General features: G+C 33.0%; 1 protein-coding gene across 1 annotated transcript in view; it reads left to right on the forward strand.

The window, feature by feature from the left end:
- LOC150019284 (glutamate receptor ionotropic, delta-2) overlaps positions 1-18,611 on the forward strand; it is a 388,160-nt gene that overhangs the window by 17,364 nt on the left and 352,185 nt on the right. Inside the window, exon 2 of the mRNA XM_090267947.1 lies at positions 9,627-9,824. Coding sequence (XP_090124073.1) covers positions 9,627-9,824 — 198 coding nt within the window. The remainder of the gene's footprint in view (positions 1-9,626; positions 9,825-18,611) is intronic.

Here is an 18,611-nt window from a genome sequence, read left to right on the forward strand (position 1 = left end):
AGTCCAGATCCTCAGTACTGATGAGACTGGCACAGAAATCATTTTAATGTACCTTAATTTTAATAATACTTCTAGTACTCTTTTATATGCTATTGATTTTTGAAACACAGAATATTGTTTTTGCAGCTTTAAATTCAGACTTCTCTACAGTCTGTAAATCCCCACAGATTTGTTTTTAATATTAGCACTTTCCTGCTATCTACCTTATGTCTCTACCCTCTATGCTGATCTTTTCTTTTAAGTTTCCCTCTGTGCTTCATAATAAAATCAAAAGAAAAATGTATATCCTTCAGAAAGCATTCAGCTCACTAGAAATAGAAAACTGTCACCTTATTCTCAAAACCTCAGACCAGGCAAGTCAATGGCAGAAATAGTGAGTGCAGTTTCTACGAAGGGTATAGAGTGGAGTTAAGCAAAATCATTGTGCACGTTGTTTTTTCCAGATCTCCTTTTAGGAAAGAGAGTACTTTGTTCAGGAAACAGACTTGATACTGTTGGGAGAGAGCTTTTCCTCTGCCTCTTAGGATTGATTGATTGAGGTCCTATGAGTTAATTGACAATAGGTTAACAGGAGAAAAGTCAGAGTTTATTTGCATGTACACAGAGAAGTCCCTCAGTAATGAGTAATTTACTGAATACCCAGAAGTAAAAGTTTATGTATCAACTTAAAAAATGGTGGTGGTGGAGGTAATTTTGGTGTCCATAAGGAAGTATAAAAGGACCTATTGTCGGCTTTATTTTTGTATATTTATTTTTTTGTTTTTGTTTGTGATAATGAGAATAAGAAGTCTGTCTCCTTGGAATTTGCAGGAAACTCCCTTGGGAGTAGGATTAATGGCGCTGTATATCAGGCGGCTCTACTTCAGTCAGATAGGAGAAGTTCAGATAAGATTTCAGATACTTTTACTTTAAAATAATGTCTATGCCAAAACTTAAAATCCCATCAATATGCTGACTAAAGTTGAAGTTTGACATAGCTGAAGAAGAAAGTATAAATAGCTCTACTTTAGAAATGAATGGAGAAAGATTGATTTTGATATCACTAAGTATTAAAGTTCTTTATCTCTTCTACCATGTAGTTTCCGTCCCTCCTCTGCAGCATCCCAAACACACACACATACCCAAATGTTGATGAAGGCAGTCTAAATTAACGGTTGGCATCAAACAGCACTGGATTCAAATTTCAATCTTTCTTACTACCTTGTAAGCTCAGGCACATCATTTATTCTATCCCTGAATCTCAGCTGTCTCAGTTATAAAATGACAATAATAATACCAGAGTATTCCAAGAACTAAATGAGCTGATGAATGTAAAGTGGTAAGGATGATGACAGGCATAATGTACATTTTTGTTGTTATTTTCATTTGCTTCCTTCCTTAGCCTGAAAACATGCTCTGGGTAAAAAACATTCTTTAACCTTGAATCCCCTTTATACTATTTTTTTCCTCCTGCAAGTGCCTGTTTTGAATTCTGTCCGCCCTCCTTCATTATTTTTTGTCCTCAGACCACTGGCTTCAACTGGCTTCTGTTTTGACTTTCCCAAAGAAACTGCTTTTGAAAAGGTCTCCATGATGTCCTACCTGACAAATAATGGATGGCTCAGGCCTTCTCTCTCTTGACCTCACCTGCATTGGAATCCACCAGCAACTTACTCTTCTCTTCCTTCTGCCTCCCTCACTAGTCTCCATTTCTAGAATTTATTTTCTTAAAAATTATACTACTCTGTCATGCTTCATACTCCTTTATCTAACAAGTGCTGAAACAAATGTCACATATTCAACAGCAAACACTTAGAAAATGTGGAAAATAAAAATTAACAACAAAATCATTCATAATTTCTCCATCAACAACTTACTAATATTTTAGTGTCTGTCACTTACTAGCTAAACAAAACTAAGTTACCTTACACATGAAGATGAAGATAATTATGGTTCTAAACTCATACAGGCATAAATATATGAAAAGTGCCCAGCACAGTAAAGCCTATATAAATATGTGCTGCTATTATTATTGTTATTATTATTTTTGATAATGTGAACATGAACACTGCTATGGACTAAATATTTGTGTCCCCTCAAAATTTGTCTGTTGAAGCCTTATCCCCAATGTGATGATATTGGGAGGTGAGGCCTCAGAGAGTAAGTAGTTCATGAAAGTGGAGCCAAATGAATGAGAGTAGCCCTTTCATAAGAAAGGGCATGAGAAAGATGATCACTCTGCTTTCTGCCGTGTTAATAAAAGGAAGAAAACTCTCATCGGATACTGGATCTGCCAGCACATTTATCTCTGATTTTCTAGAATCCAGAATTATTAAAACTAAGTGTTGTTTAAGCCTGGTAATATATTATAGAAGCCTTAACTAACTAATACATAAACACATTCATTAGAAGTTTTGTACATTTTCTTCCCTTTTAGCCACATACACATGAATATTTTTAATGTAAATAATTTTTTTTTTTTTTTTGCAAAACAAATGTGATCAACTGTTTGGGTTTTTTCAGTTAGTTAATAAATTATCTTCATAGTTGCCTCAAACTTCCATTGGCTTTTTCACTGTAGTATATTATTCCCAGCATGCCAAATAAACTCAGCATTTTTATTTCTCATTTTACTAAAATATGTTGGAATGAAAATGAAAGTAATGTTTTTATAGTGATATTTTAAATCTCTCTGTAAGACAAAGAAAATAAAAACCCAGAACTTTAAAATGTAATTCTTTAAATTAAAAAAAAAAAAATACCAGTGGCTCAATTTTGAGCTGTTGATAATGTTCAGGACATTGAACCACTCATCTGACAACTGAATGTGCCCAGTAGTAGTCTGTCATAGAAGCGCACTTTTTTAAATAAAAACAATGCCTAATTGTTGGGCATTAAGTTTCTTTTCATATATTCACTGGATAAGTTGCAGTGAACACTCCTATAGACACATACATGTGCTTATTTCTGATTACTTCCTTAGATGTAAAATTACCAGCAGAAAGAAGTATACATTTTGAAGGTTTTTGCTTTCCTACTGTGAACTTTGTGTTTTTGAAATGCCATACCAATTTTAACTCACATAAGTCCTACATAAGAAAACCTACTTCTTTACATGCTTGATGACAAACATTAACATTCTTTTTGATCCTTGCCAATCGGATGAGCAATAAACAAAATAACTCATCATATTTTAATATGTATTTCATTTCCCCACAGTGTGCTAAGAGAACAAAAATAAATAATTCTCCTTCATAATTTGCTTCTGCCTTCAAAAAATACTGAGAATTCAATGGCTTTTTATCAAATCCATTTTACTAACAATTCTTGATCAGCTCACTTTTGGTTTATTGCAAAGGACTTCTAATTGGTCTTTGCCCCTTCCAGGCTCTTGTCAGTAGTAACTCTCAACTATGTAGTAAACTATTAAATATATCAGATAATATTTCCCATTTGCTCAGAGCCCATAGATTGTCCATCTCAGTTGAAATAGCAGCTGAAGTCATCAAAGGGGCTGAAAGGCCCTGTTTAGCTCCGCCCGACATGCATCCTTTACCTCTCAGACATTTCCTATCTGACAATGGCTCCCTCAGTTCCTGCCATACATGTCCCTTCTGTCTCTTAAACATGTCAGAGAAACTCCTGCCTGACACCTTTGCACTTACTTCTTTTGTGTATTGTCTATCACTCCGATTAGAATGTAGGTCTAGAAAAATAGATGTCTGTTTGTTATTTGCTTTGTTCACTATCATATTCTTAGTGTGTGCCTGATATTAACACTCTTTTGAATGACTGAATAAATCTGAATATTATTTTGGATAGAAATACCACTAGTCTTAAGTATTACAAGTTTAATTTTATGACTTTTTTACTGTTTTCTGATGTGTGTGTATATATATACACGTATATATGTATATAATTAGCTGTAGTTTATACTTCTTAAACATCTTTATTCCCTAACAGAGAATAAGTCTTATAAGCCAACATTGACATTTACACTGTTCTTGATAGTACTGTAACAGAAACATGACTATATCAATCAGAGAGTTTGTAAACATCATCATTCTAAAGTCAAATATTGCCATGTTCTTCAGTTAAAAACCTGTAGACATCTGACATTTGGTATAACCAATCACTCCTTAGAGCTGTAATATGCTCTATCTTAAAACATATTATTTTTTTATTATTACATTTTATAGATTATATTGTCACAATAGTTCCATTTTTCCCCTTTACCCCCACCCCCACCACCCAGCACCCCCCTCCCCTAGTTAAAACATATTCTTGATAGTTTTGTTTGAGATGTCTGCCCTTACAAAGTACTCTGTGTCTATAATCCTTTTGGAATAGAATTGACTCTTATATGGAGCTATGCACTTATACGATTCACTTAGGTATTTAATCTAGCAAAATAATGAAGACTTGGACCAGACAAACAAATAAAAAATATTATTCAGGAAGCAAACTGAGAGGCTAGTATTTCTAAGTTTATATACGGTAATCATGTAGTCCATAAAATCTTAACTTTCAGATGCATGCTAGGAAAAACCAGCGAGAGAGAACTCATGTGCTAAGGATTGTTGTGGTTGCCTGTTGTCCTTAGGCTTCTATTCCCAGTTACAGCATCTGATACAGTATTTCTTTCAGACTGTGATAACAAAATTAGCATATTTTTTGTTTTGCCACTTTCCATTTTAGCCTCTAAGATACTAAAATGTGACCATTTCATAATTTGAAAACAATGTATAAAATTACCTTACATATGAATTGCAAAAAATTATGCTTAATATAAAGTATTTTATTCATTTAAATAATTGCTTACAAAATAGAAATCATAAATAATACTTATGACATAATTTATTTTAGAAAGTTCAAATGATTTTTATTTACTTCTGTCATTTATAATTTGAAGCTCATTGTTTAAAAGCATCGCATTAAAAAAATAAGTTTAGTGCAATGTTTTCTAAACATTTACTCCTTCTGCAAAGCTCTTTTTAAAAAAATGGCATTGCATATCCCTGTGACTCGCTTTTTTTCTCTCCATACAACTCTGATATTCTTTTCCTTTACAAAACCTGGACTCTTTGTTCCTCTCCAGACATTCCTTATGCTTGTTTTTCTATCCTGGTGTCTTGATATCTTTTTAATAACAAATTCCATACTTTTCACGTTTTTTAACTTACAGAAATTTCTGATATTCATATGTGGTCTAAGTTATTTTTTTTTCAGAAAATGATGGTCATTAATTCTGCGTATAGCAAAGTAGAATGTGCCATCTTTAAGCAAAATATAAGCTCATATGTGCATAAAGACAGCTCTTGTTTGCTTCAGTCAGATACATTTTTTTTTTTATGGGGGAAAATTTTAGACAGGCTATTAAGAAATAGTCTCATTCTCTTTTAATGTCTTCGAGTTGAATGTGTGAGCAGAATTGTAAAGAATTTCCAGTGACTTATTCTTAGATTTAGCTATCTGGCATTCTGTGAAGCCTTGCATATTAAAACCTCGTAACAGCTCTCAGTAAAGCCTTGGCAGTAGAGCTTGTCTTCTGTACCTATCAAAATCTTCAGGTTTTTTTTCAAGCTCTATCACTAGCTATTGCATAGTTATTAAAATATGGGAATTAACTACAAAATCTGCAAGTTGCAAAGTGTTGTAAATCAACTAAGCGATTAGCATGAGATTTTTTTAATGACTGAGTACGAATTCAGAATTATGAAGTTATTATCTAATAACCCAACAAGTGATGTGAATAAATCCTTGATAATATGAAAATTATCAACCACTGAAACACTCTTTTCTACAAGCAGGTCTATGGATCTTCATGCTAATGCATTTAGATTGATAAACTACAAGCATTTTGTGAAAGCTTCATTTATTCCAGTTGCTGAGACTGTGCATAGAGAATATGTCATCCAAATGATCAACAAATTGAAATCTGCAATTTGTTTTCATTTAATAGCCAGGTTTTCACCAGCTTGGACTGAGTCCTATTAATACTCTTTGAAACAAACTGCTACAAAATCAATTTTAAAGACAGTGTTATATTATTTCTTTTCCCCCCCTCTTTTTCTATAGTAGAAAACTCAAAGCAATCTACATACACTTTGAAAAAATACATTACATAAGCATAGGCCATAATCTCCTGGCAACTGCTCTGTTGCAAAGGACCCGTAATCCTTGATTCTGCACAATTCATTCTATACTTTGCTCTCAAAATTACTTCCTAATTGTATTAACTCTTAGTATAACCATTCTATTTTGTACCATTAGTCAATTCTAGCCGATGTTGGTAAGACCAGATTTTGACAACAGACTTCTGAAAGGGATCTATATGCCTAGGGATTTACTTATAAATAGGAATTAAAAACAATTTCTAGAGGAAATTTAGCATATTAAAATCTAACATAATTTAACATATTAAACAATTTGCCTAAAGAGATTTAAAGAGAAATGAAAAAGGATCACTAATATTTTATATCAAAGCAGACATTGGGATATTATTTTTGCCATGTAAATAATTTAGCTCTGCTGTAGTGTTAATTGATTTTCTTAAATGTTTAAATGTCAACTTAAAGAGTGTTATTCCACTTCCTGGTGATTAAATTGCTTAAGAGATTTAAAAACATAAGAGATTTGTTAGATTTTAAAGGCTATGGCTAAATAGAGAATACATATGGTCCAAAAATTTTTGTAGATGTACCATTCAAATAAGATCTTTCATGAACCCTTCTTCCTTTGGTTTGTCTATGAATTGATGTTCAAAGTCTAGAGATAAATGAGATGTGTATAAGAAAATAAGTACATACTCTCTATTGGCAGCATCTACAATGTAATGTGAACAATCAATGCCCAGTAATTGTAGAATTTTCCGATTGCATTTATATGCTCTCTGAATATGATCTCTATCTTAGAATTTCTTTATTCTGATTCTAATGACCTTATGACCTACTTTAGAGTAATTGTGCAAAGCATAGTCATTGGCTAGGTCTATATTTTGTCCAAACAACCAAATGAACAGTAGCAAATATTGCCAATTATCTGGAAGTTTATTATGCACTTTAAAATATATAAAATACTTGGAGTCATCAAGTTGTTTTGAACGTTGCACATAATATTAAAGGATTGATTAAATTTTTACTTTTTACTCATTCGATATAATTTAAACAAGTCAGATTATGAAAAATTTTAATTTATTCTCAAAACCTCTTATCTATTGATCTATCAATGTTCATTAGCATCAAATACCACTATAATATGAAAATGTATCAGGATCTTGACAACAACAAAAAAAGATTGAAGATTTTTTCTTATATTCTAGAATCCTAGTGAGTTAGTCAGGATCTGGTACAGCATCTCAGTTGTCAATGATATAAACATCTGTCTTGTTTCTCTACCATGTGTGGACTAAGAGAGCTACCAGAGCTCCAGCCATTCTGCACTCATTCCATCTAAAAAGTACAAAAGACACAAGAAACGTTGCATAAAGCACCTTCTTACATCAGATTGGCCAGAATTAGTCACATGTTCCTTCACCTGTGTAAAAGGAGACTATGGACATTTGTTCTCAGTAGTGCTAAAATTTCTTAAAAATTATCATTAGTGAAGAAAACAAGCACAGCTACTGGGAAAAAATAGTAGTCACCTCCTTTATTTAACTATTCATTTGCTGATTTATTTTACACAAAGATAGGATATAAACAATTAAACAGGACCATTTTTTTAAAGAGAAAATATCAAACATAGTTTAGAAAACCAAAATTTTTAAAACATTACAAATATCACAATACCACCATAGTTGTAGGTGAGCATCAATCTTAGAACTCATCTTCTGGGTATCCAAAGTGAAAAGGGAAACTGAAATAATTAGTTACATTATTATCCTTATTTTTAAAAAGTCGTTACTAAAGCAAAAATGAAGCTCTCTTGGCTTTGAACAATTCAAAAATTCATTTCATGGTAAATTTTAAGGAGAAACTGAATGCTGTAGTGGATAATATTCCTATAATAGATGTAGTGATTTTATAAGTCATTTACTTTGTGTTTGAATAGAAGTCAAAAACCAAGTATTATTTTATGACTCAGTGAAAGCTATTTTGTGAGTTCCTAAAGAAAAATGATCCCAAGATAAAAAACTTTGAGTAATTTGGCTTAGACTCAGGATAGATTTTAATCTGCCCAGAAGTTTGGGTGGACTATATACACTATGAAAAGTTATCTGTAGATATTATTGTTCCTGAATGATTTTGAACAAGTCTAGTAAATTAAGGAATAGATTATCTAAATTTTAGTAGTCTGCCAGCATGTTTCAAACTATTAAACTCTCTTAACACTAGTTTTTCTAAAAAGTAAGGGGCTTACTTGTTTATCTGTAAGAGGAAAAAATGCAAAAGGATAAAAAAGATGGAACAGAGACAAATTTGTTGAATTTATGAATTACTCAATTACCAAGAAGATTAGTGAATTTTTCATAGCAATAGTAAAGAAACTACTTTTTGCAATAAAATATGTGTTTATATCCAAATTTCAAAATTATGTAATTAATAACTCCCAGGAAATGTGATCTTACAAATCTTAGCTAAAGTATATGTTCTTATAATTTTTTTACCATTTCAGAAATTTTTATGTAGGTTATATCTGTTAAAATATTATTTTACATATGTTAGAAATATATAGATAATACATGCTTGAGAATAGATACAATAAATTCATGGTTTCTTTAATAGAATTTTATTATTGATAAATATTAGATTAATTAGTCCTGAGATGGCAAGGAAAATGAATCTTGGCCCCCGAAGTTTTGTAGTTACTTTTATCTAATTTTTAAGATAGTAGTATAGTCATGCACTATTAGCAATGTTTCAGTCAACAATGCACCACAGATATAACAGTGGTCCCATAAAACTATAATGCAGGTGAAAAATCCCTATTATCTAGTGACTATTGAAAATGTCCTAGTACAATGCATTACTCATGTGTTTGTGGTGATGCTGGTGTAAACAAGCTTAATATATTGATGATTGCATAAAAGTATAGCACATACAATTATGCACTGTACACAATACTTGACAGTGATAATAAGAAACTGTGTTACTGGTTTATGTACTTACTGTAGTATACTTTTTATTATTATTTTATAGTGTATTCAAACAGTATGCTATGTTATACCTGCAGCAGCATCATACAACTTGTATTTACCAAGTGTGTTGATTGCATCATATTTTCTTGTGCTTGATTTAATTTTGTGTTGTTTTGTACAGTAACATGCTGTACAGACTTGTAGCCCAGGAGGAATAAGCTATACCACAGAGCTGAGGTGTGTAATAGGCTATACCATCTAGGTTTGTGTAAGTGCACTCTACGATATTTGAATGATGACAAAATCGCTCAAGGAGACATTTCTCAAAATGTACTTCTGTCATAAATTGGTGCATGTCTGTAATTAAATGAGAGCTGACAAGAAATTGAGTGATTAAAACACAGTTTAATAATATGCTGCATTAACAACACACACGTTATATTTCTAAGTTAATTTTCTCAAAGTGCAAAAGCAATTCTAAAACTGTAAACAAAACTCTGAGGAATTCATCTTTGTTTTTAAGGAGCAATATAGATTGACAACGGGAATTTCTCTTATTTTCCTGTAGGAAGAACCTTTTGTAATGGTCTCTGAAAATGTCCTGGGTAAACCGAAAAAATACCAGGGCTTCTCCATTGATGTTTTGGATGCCTTATCTAACTACCTGGGTTTCAACTATGAAATTTATGTCGCACCGGATCACAAGTATGGAAGCCCACAGGACGATGGGACATGGAATGGCTTAGTAGGAGAACTAGTCTTTAAGGTAAGCATTCATGCATTCTTTCCTTCCTTCCTTCCTTCCTTCCTTCTTTCCTTCCTTCCTTCCTTCCTTCCTTCCTTCCTTCCTTCCTTCCTTCCTTCCTTTCTTCCTTCCTTCCTTCATTCATTCATTCATCATGTATGTAAAAGTTTAACTATAACCCCTGGAAGATAATTTAATATAAAATAAGTGCAAGGCAAAGCATTAAGTGGTGGTGTTGAATGCCAAAGTCTTAGCCAATGCCATGTTAGGAACTTTGTGGGAAAAAATTTATGACAAACTAAAGATGAAATTTAGAATATTTCTTATGACAAGAAAGTATCTAGAACAAGAACTTACTTTTGCCAAATTTAAACACCAAACATTTTACAGTGCAATTTAGAAACACAATTCATGTCATTGTTTTCTTTTTAAAATGCAGTGTTATTTGCAATAAGTAAATAAAATCCTAATCATTAGGAACTAGTCTTTTACTTTTAGGATATAAATATATAAATAAGGTAAATCTATTTTTACTTATATTTTTGTCCTTGTTCTTTTAGTTCTCAGAGAGGTGTTGAACGTTTTCCATTTTTTAGTCTACATTTCTGTCAGGTTTGCTTCATTTTTTCAAGTTTTTTTTATTAGTTTATACACATTTTAATTATTATGTCTTCCTGATTAATTCTTAAATAGTCAGGTTTAGGTCTATAGCTTACTATTTGATTTAAATGTGTCCTCTTTTTTCCTGTGTTTCTTCTTTTCCTACCTTCCTTTGGGTTAATTAAATGTTTTTAGTGTTTAACTTTTGTTTTCTTTTTTGGCTTTTTAGCTGTATTTCTTTGTAGTTTTATTTGTCTGTGGTTAGTCTAGCGAACATAATATGCATTCTTAACTTACCACATTCTATCTAGATTAATATTATGCCACTTCACATTTTAAAAAGTAATGAACTTAGAATAATACAAATCAATTTACACCCACCTTATCCTTTGTGCTATTGTAGTCATATATTTATATTTTATGAACTCCACAATAAAATGTCATAGTCTTTTATTTCAACAATTATTTGTCTTTCAAATAAATAGGGGAATAAAAACATTTTTCTGGTATCTTACCACTTATCTACTAGTCCTGGGGCTCTTTATTCCTTTCTACATTTGTAAGCTTCTGCCCATTATCATTTACTTCAGCCCTAAGAACTTCCTTCAGAATGTCTTGAAGTACAGTCCTACAAGTGGCATATACTCTCAACTTTTGTTTACCTTAAAATATCTTTGTATGCTTTCACTTATTAATTGTGTTATTAGTGTATATGCACCTCAGAATTGAAACATTAGTATATACCCAACTCCGAGTTGATATTTTTTGTCTTTGTGTTTTCAGATAGGAATATCGCTGATTTTAATTAACATTTAACAAGGGCACTGAGAGTCTCAGAAGATGGTCACTTATTATCAAAATATTCTTTTACCCATATTTTAAATTGTCTGGGGGAAAATTGTGGATAAAATCTTATTATTTCTAAAATCAAGGCTGGTATTTTAAATCAAGAGCAACCTTTAATTTTAAAAATCAGAATATACCTTAGCTGGCATGGCTCAATGGAATGAGAGCTGGCCTGCAACCAGAAGGTTGGCGGTTTGATTCCCAGTCAGGGAGGCATATGGGAAGCAACCTATCAATCATTGTTTCTCTCACACATTGGTGTTTCTCTCCCTCTCTGACTCCCTCCCTTCCACTCTCTCTAAAAATAAATGAGTAAAATCTTTAAAAAAAATAAAGTCCATGCTCTTAAACACCATGTTATGCTGTCTCTAAAATAAATAAATCAAAATAAATTTATCATTCAACAATTTTTGTACAATGAATTTTTTTTAATTGTAATACAGGTAACATATAACATTGTATTAGTTTCAGGTACATAACATAATAATTTCCTATATGTATGTATTATAAAATAATCATCACAATAAACCTAGTTAACACCCATTACTACACATAAGCTTTCTTTTAATATTCATCACTTTAAATATGCCTTTCTATCGTCTTTTGTCAAATATTATTTCTGATGAGAAATTAATAATTATTTGTATCTTTGTTTTGTTTTTGTTTTTGTTTTTTTAGTGTAGAGGTGGCCTTTTTTACAATTCTCTTTTCTTTTATGATGTTTAACTGATGGTTCCAAATGTGGTTTTCTTTGTATTTAATCCTAATAGAAGCTCAGTGAGCTTCCGTTATGCTTTACAAAATTTCATAAATCTTGACAATTATTTCTACAAATATTTTTTTCTGCCCTTTTTTTCTTTCTCCACTCAAGTTGAGGGTCACAGAATATTTAAGTTAGACTTCTCAATTCTTCCATACTGATGATGTGAGGCATACAAATATATTAATGGGAAGATCACTTCCAACTATTATTTGCTTTAACATATTAAGAACGTATTACATAACAACCAAACAAACGCTAATATGTTGTCCTTCATGAACAACCAATTTAATTGCCTTCATTTGCATGTAAAAGTTTGTATTTATTGCATGTAACTTTAAAGTTCCTTTGGGTCCTTTTACAAAGTATTGTAAAAATTCAGGTTTAAGAAGGTTAACTGAAGAATGTATAAGTTTTAGTTAGAAAAGCTATAAAGCTATTTATTGCAACTAGATTTTTATTTTATTCAGAAGATATTTGATTATCTGACTAGACTTTGAGAAACATCAATTAAGCAGGAAGAGGAGGATAAGCGTGCGTAAGAGTTTTTTGGAGCAGGCAGAGAGAGAGGCACAAAAGTGAGAGGATATGGTGCCCTGAAAGCCAAGGGAAGATAATGTTTCCAAAAGGAAAGCATAGCCAACATTACAAAAGGATTGCCAAGATGCTGGGATACATAAAGTTCTTCTTAACTATTCTTTTATTACTAGAGATGGGAGTTCCAATTTTTAGCAATTTAAAATACTGATTCAATTATACAAATAATACAGTAAAATATCATAAAGTAATAATTTAGATTATCCAACAGGATTTATTATATTAAAACTTCATCAGCTTCATTAACTGGCATAAAGCCAAATAAAATAACACCATTGAAATGGCTTAATAATATTGTAACAGAGTTCCAGTAAAGTTATTGTTGTTACATAGTTTTATTAAACTTTTGTATAAATCTAAGTGTATTTTACATAACAGTAAATATTGTCAATGAATGCCTCTAGCCATGACAATGAGACTTCTAAAAGTACAAGATTAATTGTCTGTCTTTCTGAGGTGAAGCCAAAACTAAAAAAATGTTTCTCAGTGTCTGTGTCATGATGATGATTACAGACAGACCATCACATTAGAAGAGTCCAAGAGGAAACATGGAAAGTTTCTGAATTCATTTGGTTGTTACACGTTCATTTCCAGGGATGGCACTAAGGCTTCAGAGTTGGTTGATTTCATTAAAGAGGCTCCCCATTAAAGCTAGATGACAGTTTTAGTACAGCCATAATTTTTAGAGAGGAAAATACAACCAGAGAGCGCAAATGCTTGCCTAAATGTACATTGGAAGTCTATTCAAAAACTAAATATATAGCAAGTCTCTTCCTTTTCTTATGTACTTCACTAGTTTTATAACTTTCTGCAATTAATATGTTCTTAAAATTTATGAGAACACAGATATGGCCAAAAGATGTTTCAATGTGAAATAGATAAATGAGAGATATATTCTGCTCAGTACAGGAGCAATTGTTAAGGGTGAGTTAATGTAACTAAAATTATTTTCTCTTGATTTAACCCTTTGAGTGCCATTTGTAATTCGAAATTTGGGTCAACATGAGAAAAAATTATATCACTATATAACCTGAGGTACAAAAAAAGAGAACAAAACATAAAATACAGATTATTCCATTGTTATTTACATTTATAGCCGTTGGAAAAAAAGAGTCACTGGGAACGATGCTGACACTTTTGGGAAAGTTTGTCAGCTTTGCTCACAGCGACGTTGGCACTCAAAGGTTAAAAGAGAAAAGCACAAGTAATAAGCCCACAGAGAACTTTGTGTAAGAAATAACAAGTGTATCAGGCTTAGGATAGAAACACAAAAAATTAAGAGAAAAGAGAACTATGAATTAGCTGGATGTTGTATTATTTAGTTCCTTCTTTGGGTAGCATTCTTTAAATTCAGCAGTTTTCAAAGTGGGGTAGTCATACATTAAGTATTAGAAGACTTTTCTAGTGGGAAACCAATACAGGTAGCTTGCCAGGAAATAAATTTCTATATTCTCAGCTCCTATAAGTAATCTTTCCTAAAAATGAAATGCCCGAAACATGAGATTGCCAAAAAGAAAACATACAGTAAGACGATTACTAGGCTGATTTTAAGATGAAGTCCTAAGAAAGACTCCATTTAAGAAATGACAAAAGAAAAGTATCTGAGAAAACAGGCAAAATTTCATGGTCTCTAATAAGTCATTAAAGTAATGGAAGTAAATTTTCACTCCATGGAAACTCAAAATAAGGATCCTTTTATTTTTTTTCCAAGGCATCATGAAGCTTTTGATCTTTTTCTGTGCCTCCTTTATCTCCATTCCTACTCTCTGATCCCACATACAGGTTATGGGTTACTGCTATAGAAAGTCATGGCACTTGGCTGACTGAGTTCATATCTATACCACAGTAGCTATTGTGATCAATAGAGCCTTCACTGATTCTCCAGCATTCTTTAATTTATTAGATATTGATTCTTTGTTTTCATCTTTACAATGGCTATTCCAAACACTTCCCATACTTTTCAAGTTTCCATTTCTAGTCCCACTCTACATCCTTAACAGTCTTCTTATTTTTAGTTGTTAAAGCTCATAGTCTACTGCAAAGACTATGAGAATCTAGTGTTTCCTTACTCTTCAACTTCAAAACCCGTCCATGTATTTTTTTTTTTATCTTTAAGGGCAACACAAAGGCTTTAGATTAGAACAGAACATTAGTTGTGGATAGTGTTAACACATTTGCTAGCCAACTGAGCCTAGGGGAGTTTTTAACTTCTTTGAGTAGCACTGTCCACATCCACAGAATTAAGTTATTGTGCAGATTAACTGAGAAAATGAATTCAGAAATGTGTTTCAGGGAAGGCAAATTGGCCTCCTCTTATTTGCTGACTCTGATAGATTGGTAAAATCTTCTTCAGGTTATGTATCTTAAAAAATATAATAAGTTCAGCATGTATTTTGAAGGCAGACTGACAGAATCTGCTGACAAATTAGATGGGAAAGAGCAAAGAGAAAGGTTTTGCTTATAGATTAGATGAGGAAGAACAAGCCAATGTTATCCTCTTACCCAAGGCTTTGTTTCATATCTTCTCAGCCACAGAAGCGGAAAAAAACTCGCTTTGTTCCTACTTTCCCCAGCTCCACTCACTGTCTTGTAACCATGGACATCTCTCACCTAGATTGCAGCTATAGGTTTCCAATTACTTTCCCTCTTTCTACTACTGACCGCCTTCAATATATTTTGACACAGCAACTGAATGATCCAGTCACTCTTTTGCTGAAAGCCATTTGATAGCCTTTCCATCCAACTCAGAGTAAAAACAATCTTTACAGTTATCTACATACTCTGTCCTACTAATTCTCTTGTGACCTCCTCTGTTTCTCCCTCACTTACCATGCTCCAAGCCCATCGTCCTCCTCGCTCTTCCCCCGCTTGCTGAACGTGGCCTTTTGAACCATGTTCCTAGAATGCTCTTCCCCCAGATATCTTTTCCTCTAGCTCATTTTTTTTTCCAGTCTCTGCTGAAAAGTAATTATTAGAGAGGCCTTCCATGGCCATCCTATTCAGACAACTTCTTCCTACTGCTCTACTTATCCCTTTATCCTGTTTTATTGTTCTCTGTAACACATATCACCATCTTGCTCTGTACTTCCTTGTTCTTCTGCTTCCCCTGCTAAAAATGAAGCTTAACTGGGGCAAAGAGTGTATACATTTGATGTGCCACTGAAACATCAGTATCATAGCCCCATTTACTAGCATAAGGAGAACTAAGGAAGGAATATCTGGGTGGAGAGTGTAGAATCAAAACTAATATTTTGGAACTGAGTAATAATAGTAATTAACATTTTAAAATAACCAAGTGCTATTCCAAAGCTTTATGAGTACTGATTCCTTAAGTCCTCATAAATATCCTCAAAAATTATCATAACTATATATAGTTATATCCCCATTATATATATAAGAAAATCTAGGCACAGAAGTTTAAGTAACTTGCTCAAGATCATATGTCTAATAAGCAGAAGAACTAGAATATAAGCTTAAGTTCTTTAACATCAGAGCCCATTCTCCTTAACTACTATGGATACACCTCCTTGGAGCTTTCAAAACAGAAAGTGAACTAAGTAAGTTGATATGAGTCTGGACTTCAGTTAAGGAACCTGGGGTGGAGAGAGACAGCTGAGGCTCCTTAACATGGAGTGAAATTTAAATTGCCCCTCGATTTTTCTTTACTTCTATTTCTCAATCTTTCATATCTTTGTGCCTTTCTCACTGCTTAAAAGCAGTCTCAAGTATTCTTTATCTTAGAAATAATCTTCCCATACTGAGGCTAAATTAATTAGAGGTCTTTGGTTGCGAATAAGAATCCAGTTGAGTGAAAAGATAATGTAATGGCTCACAACTATCCAGGGATGAGATCCAGGCTCATTTCCTCAGGCTTTCATATCTGCTCTCTTCATCTTAGCTCTGCTTTTCATTGTGTTTTCCCAGTTCTCAGGTAGGCTCTCCTTTTGTGTCAGCAAAGTGACTTTCAACAAGTTCAGACTTAGATTTTATCCTCTTACCTATCCCAACATCAACATAGATTTTCTTTTACCAACAGTTCCAACACAGACCCTCAGCTGTATTCACAGTTCCAGTACTGAGGTAGTTAGTGTTTTCAGAGCCATGGCTGCATCATGTGTCCATCTTAAGCATGAGGGTAGGAGTAGCTTAATGTAAACACTTGAAGTAAGCATCAGGGAATGCTGGTCCCCCAAGAAAGTTAGGATACTCTTATCAGAAGGTAGGGAGAATGGATACTGGACAGGCAAAACAAAAAGTATCTTTCAGAGGCTTAAAAATAATGGTATAAGTTATGTGGACACCAACAATGGTTACACGTACACAAAAATTTAAATCACTAGCAAATCAAAAACTATAATAATTAAGTTATAAACATGGGTTGGAAAATATTTGCAAAAGTGTGATGAATTGTTAGCATCACTGCTTCATTGCTTCACTGCTACATGAAGAGGTCATAAAATCGATCAGTAGGTAACGCTATAGAAGATATGAACTTAAGAGTTTCAAAAGAGAAAACTGATAGACAATATAAATCTAAAAGGAAAGTTATTGTAGTGGAATAAGGTAATTAAGATAAACAACAAATTATGTATATGAAATATGGATGATTAGTGATTTTATAAGGAAAAAGCTACATTTCTGGGGTATATAACTTGGAACTATTTTATATGCTGTGTTTCATAATAAAAATAGAACATAATTAGAATTAGAGGCTCAGATTTTAGTCAGCAATATACTTGACAGCAATAGAAATTAACACAGGTGCCTCAGAAAATTAAAAACATGGTTTGAAATTGACCAAATAATAATTATTAGCACTTACACAGAGCTTACTGTTGCTGCTAAAAGTCTACATACTGGGCACTTATTCGCTCCCAGTACCCACAGCATGCCTGTGAGGTAGATACTGCTATTACCCCAATACTGCAGATGGGGAAGCAGGGAAATAATGGCACTTGCCCAGAGTCACTTAGCCAAGTTGTGCAGAATTTATGATTCAAACCCAGGCAATTTGGGTCCAGAGTCCAAGTGCTTAATTTCCTTAGCAGTTTACATAGGAAAACAGAATTCCAGTTTCAGTTTGGTTTGAAAAGCACTTTAATAAACCAAGTCATGTGACAGTGAGAAGAAGTATTACTCTGAATAGTTCAGCACAGGTTTTTAAGACCTGCACATTCAAAACACAGTTCAAATAGTTTGGATAGGTATAAGCAGAAGACAAAAATAAGGTTATATAAAGAAGGATTTGGGGAGTTGCTAAAAATATTTGCATCTCTGAACTTCTCAAAAAATCTCAATTCTTTCTTAAAATCCTATCTATTCTCTTGCATATAAGAAAAACTAAGCACCTTAGAAAGGCACGCATTATTTTCTGCAGTATGTGTCTCACTTCCCACTTACATTTTATCACACTTTGTATAGATCACATTCAGCCTCAATCTGCCTTAGCTATCCTTACTCACTTTATCTTCCCAGGTTTTCAACCCTAGCTAAACGCACGCTTTGTTCCATAAGGCTTTCAAACTATTTCCTCTCCTGATAATCTTGTCTTCTGAAAACACCTATTTCAGTTCTTTTCAAACTAGTCTTTTGAAACGTGAGATAGATCAATATAAGTATATGCACAGGTATAAGTATAGGTGTAGGCATAATGCTATGAGGTCTTTTCTTTGCATAGTATTCTTTTGGAAGCCAGAAGGCTGAGGTTGTGTTTACTTTGTATGCCAAGCAGAATGCCCTATATTCATCTATTTATTCCCCACACATTTTTTAATGCATACAACATTCTGGGCAATGTGCCTAGCATCATAAATTCAAAGGAGTGGAAGACATTGTTCTTGCCTTCAAAGATCTCATGTTGTACAGGGAAGACAAATGTGTAAATAAATAATTAAAACACAGTGCTATAAATGCTATAGGGTAATATGTACAGGGTGTCATGGCAACCCAGGGGTGGAGTGGCAGCCTCTGCCTGGAGAGTTGAAAAGATTTCACAGAAGGGAAGA

This window comes from Furipterus horrens, unplaced genomic scaffold, assembly GCF_987537825.1.
Source record: "Furipterus horrens unplaced genomic scaffold, mFurHor1.1.pri manual_scaffold_2, whole genome shotgun sequence".
In the NCBI taxonomy this organism is placed as follows: Eukaryota; Metazoa; Chordata; class Mammalia; order Chiroptera; family Furipteridae; genus Furipterus; species Furipterus horrens.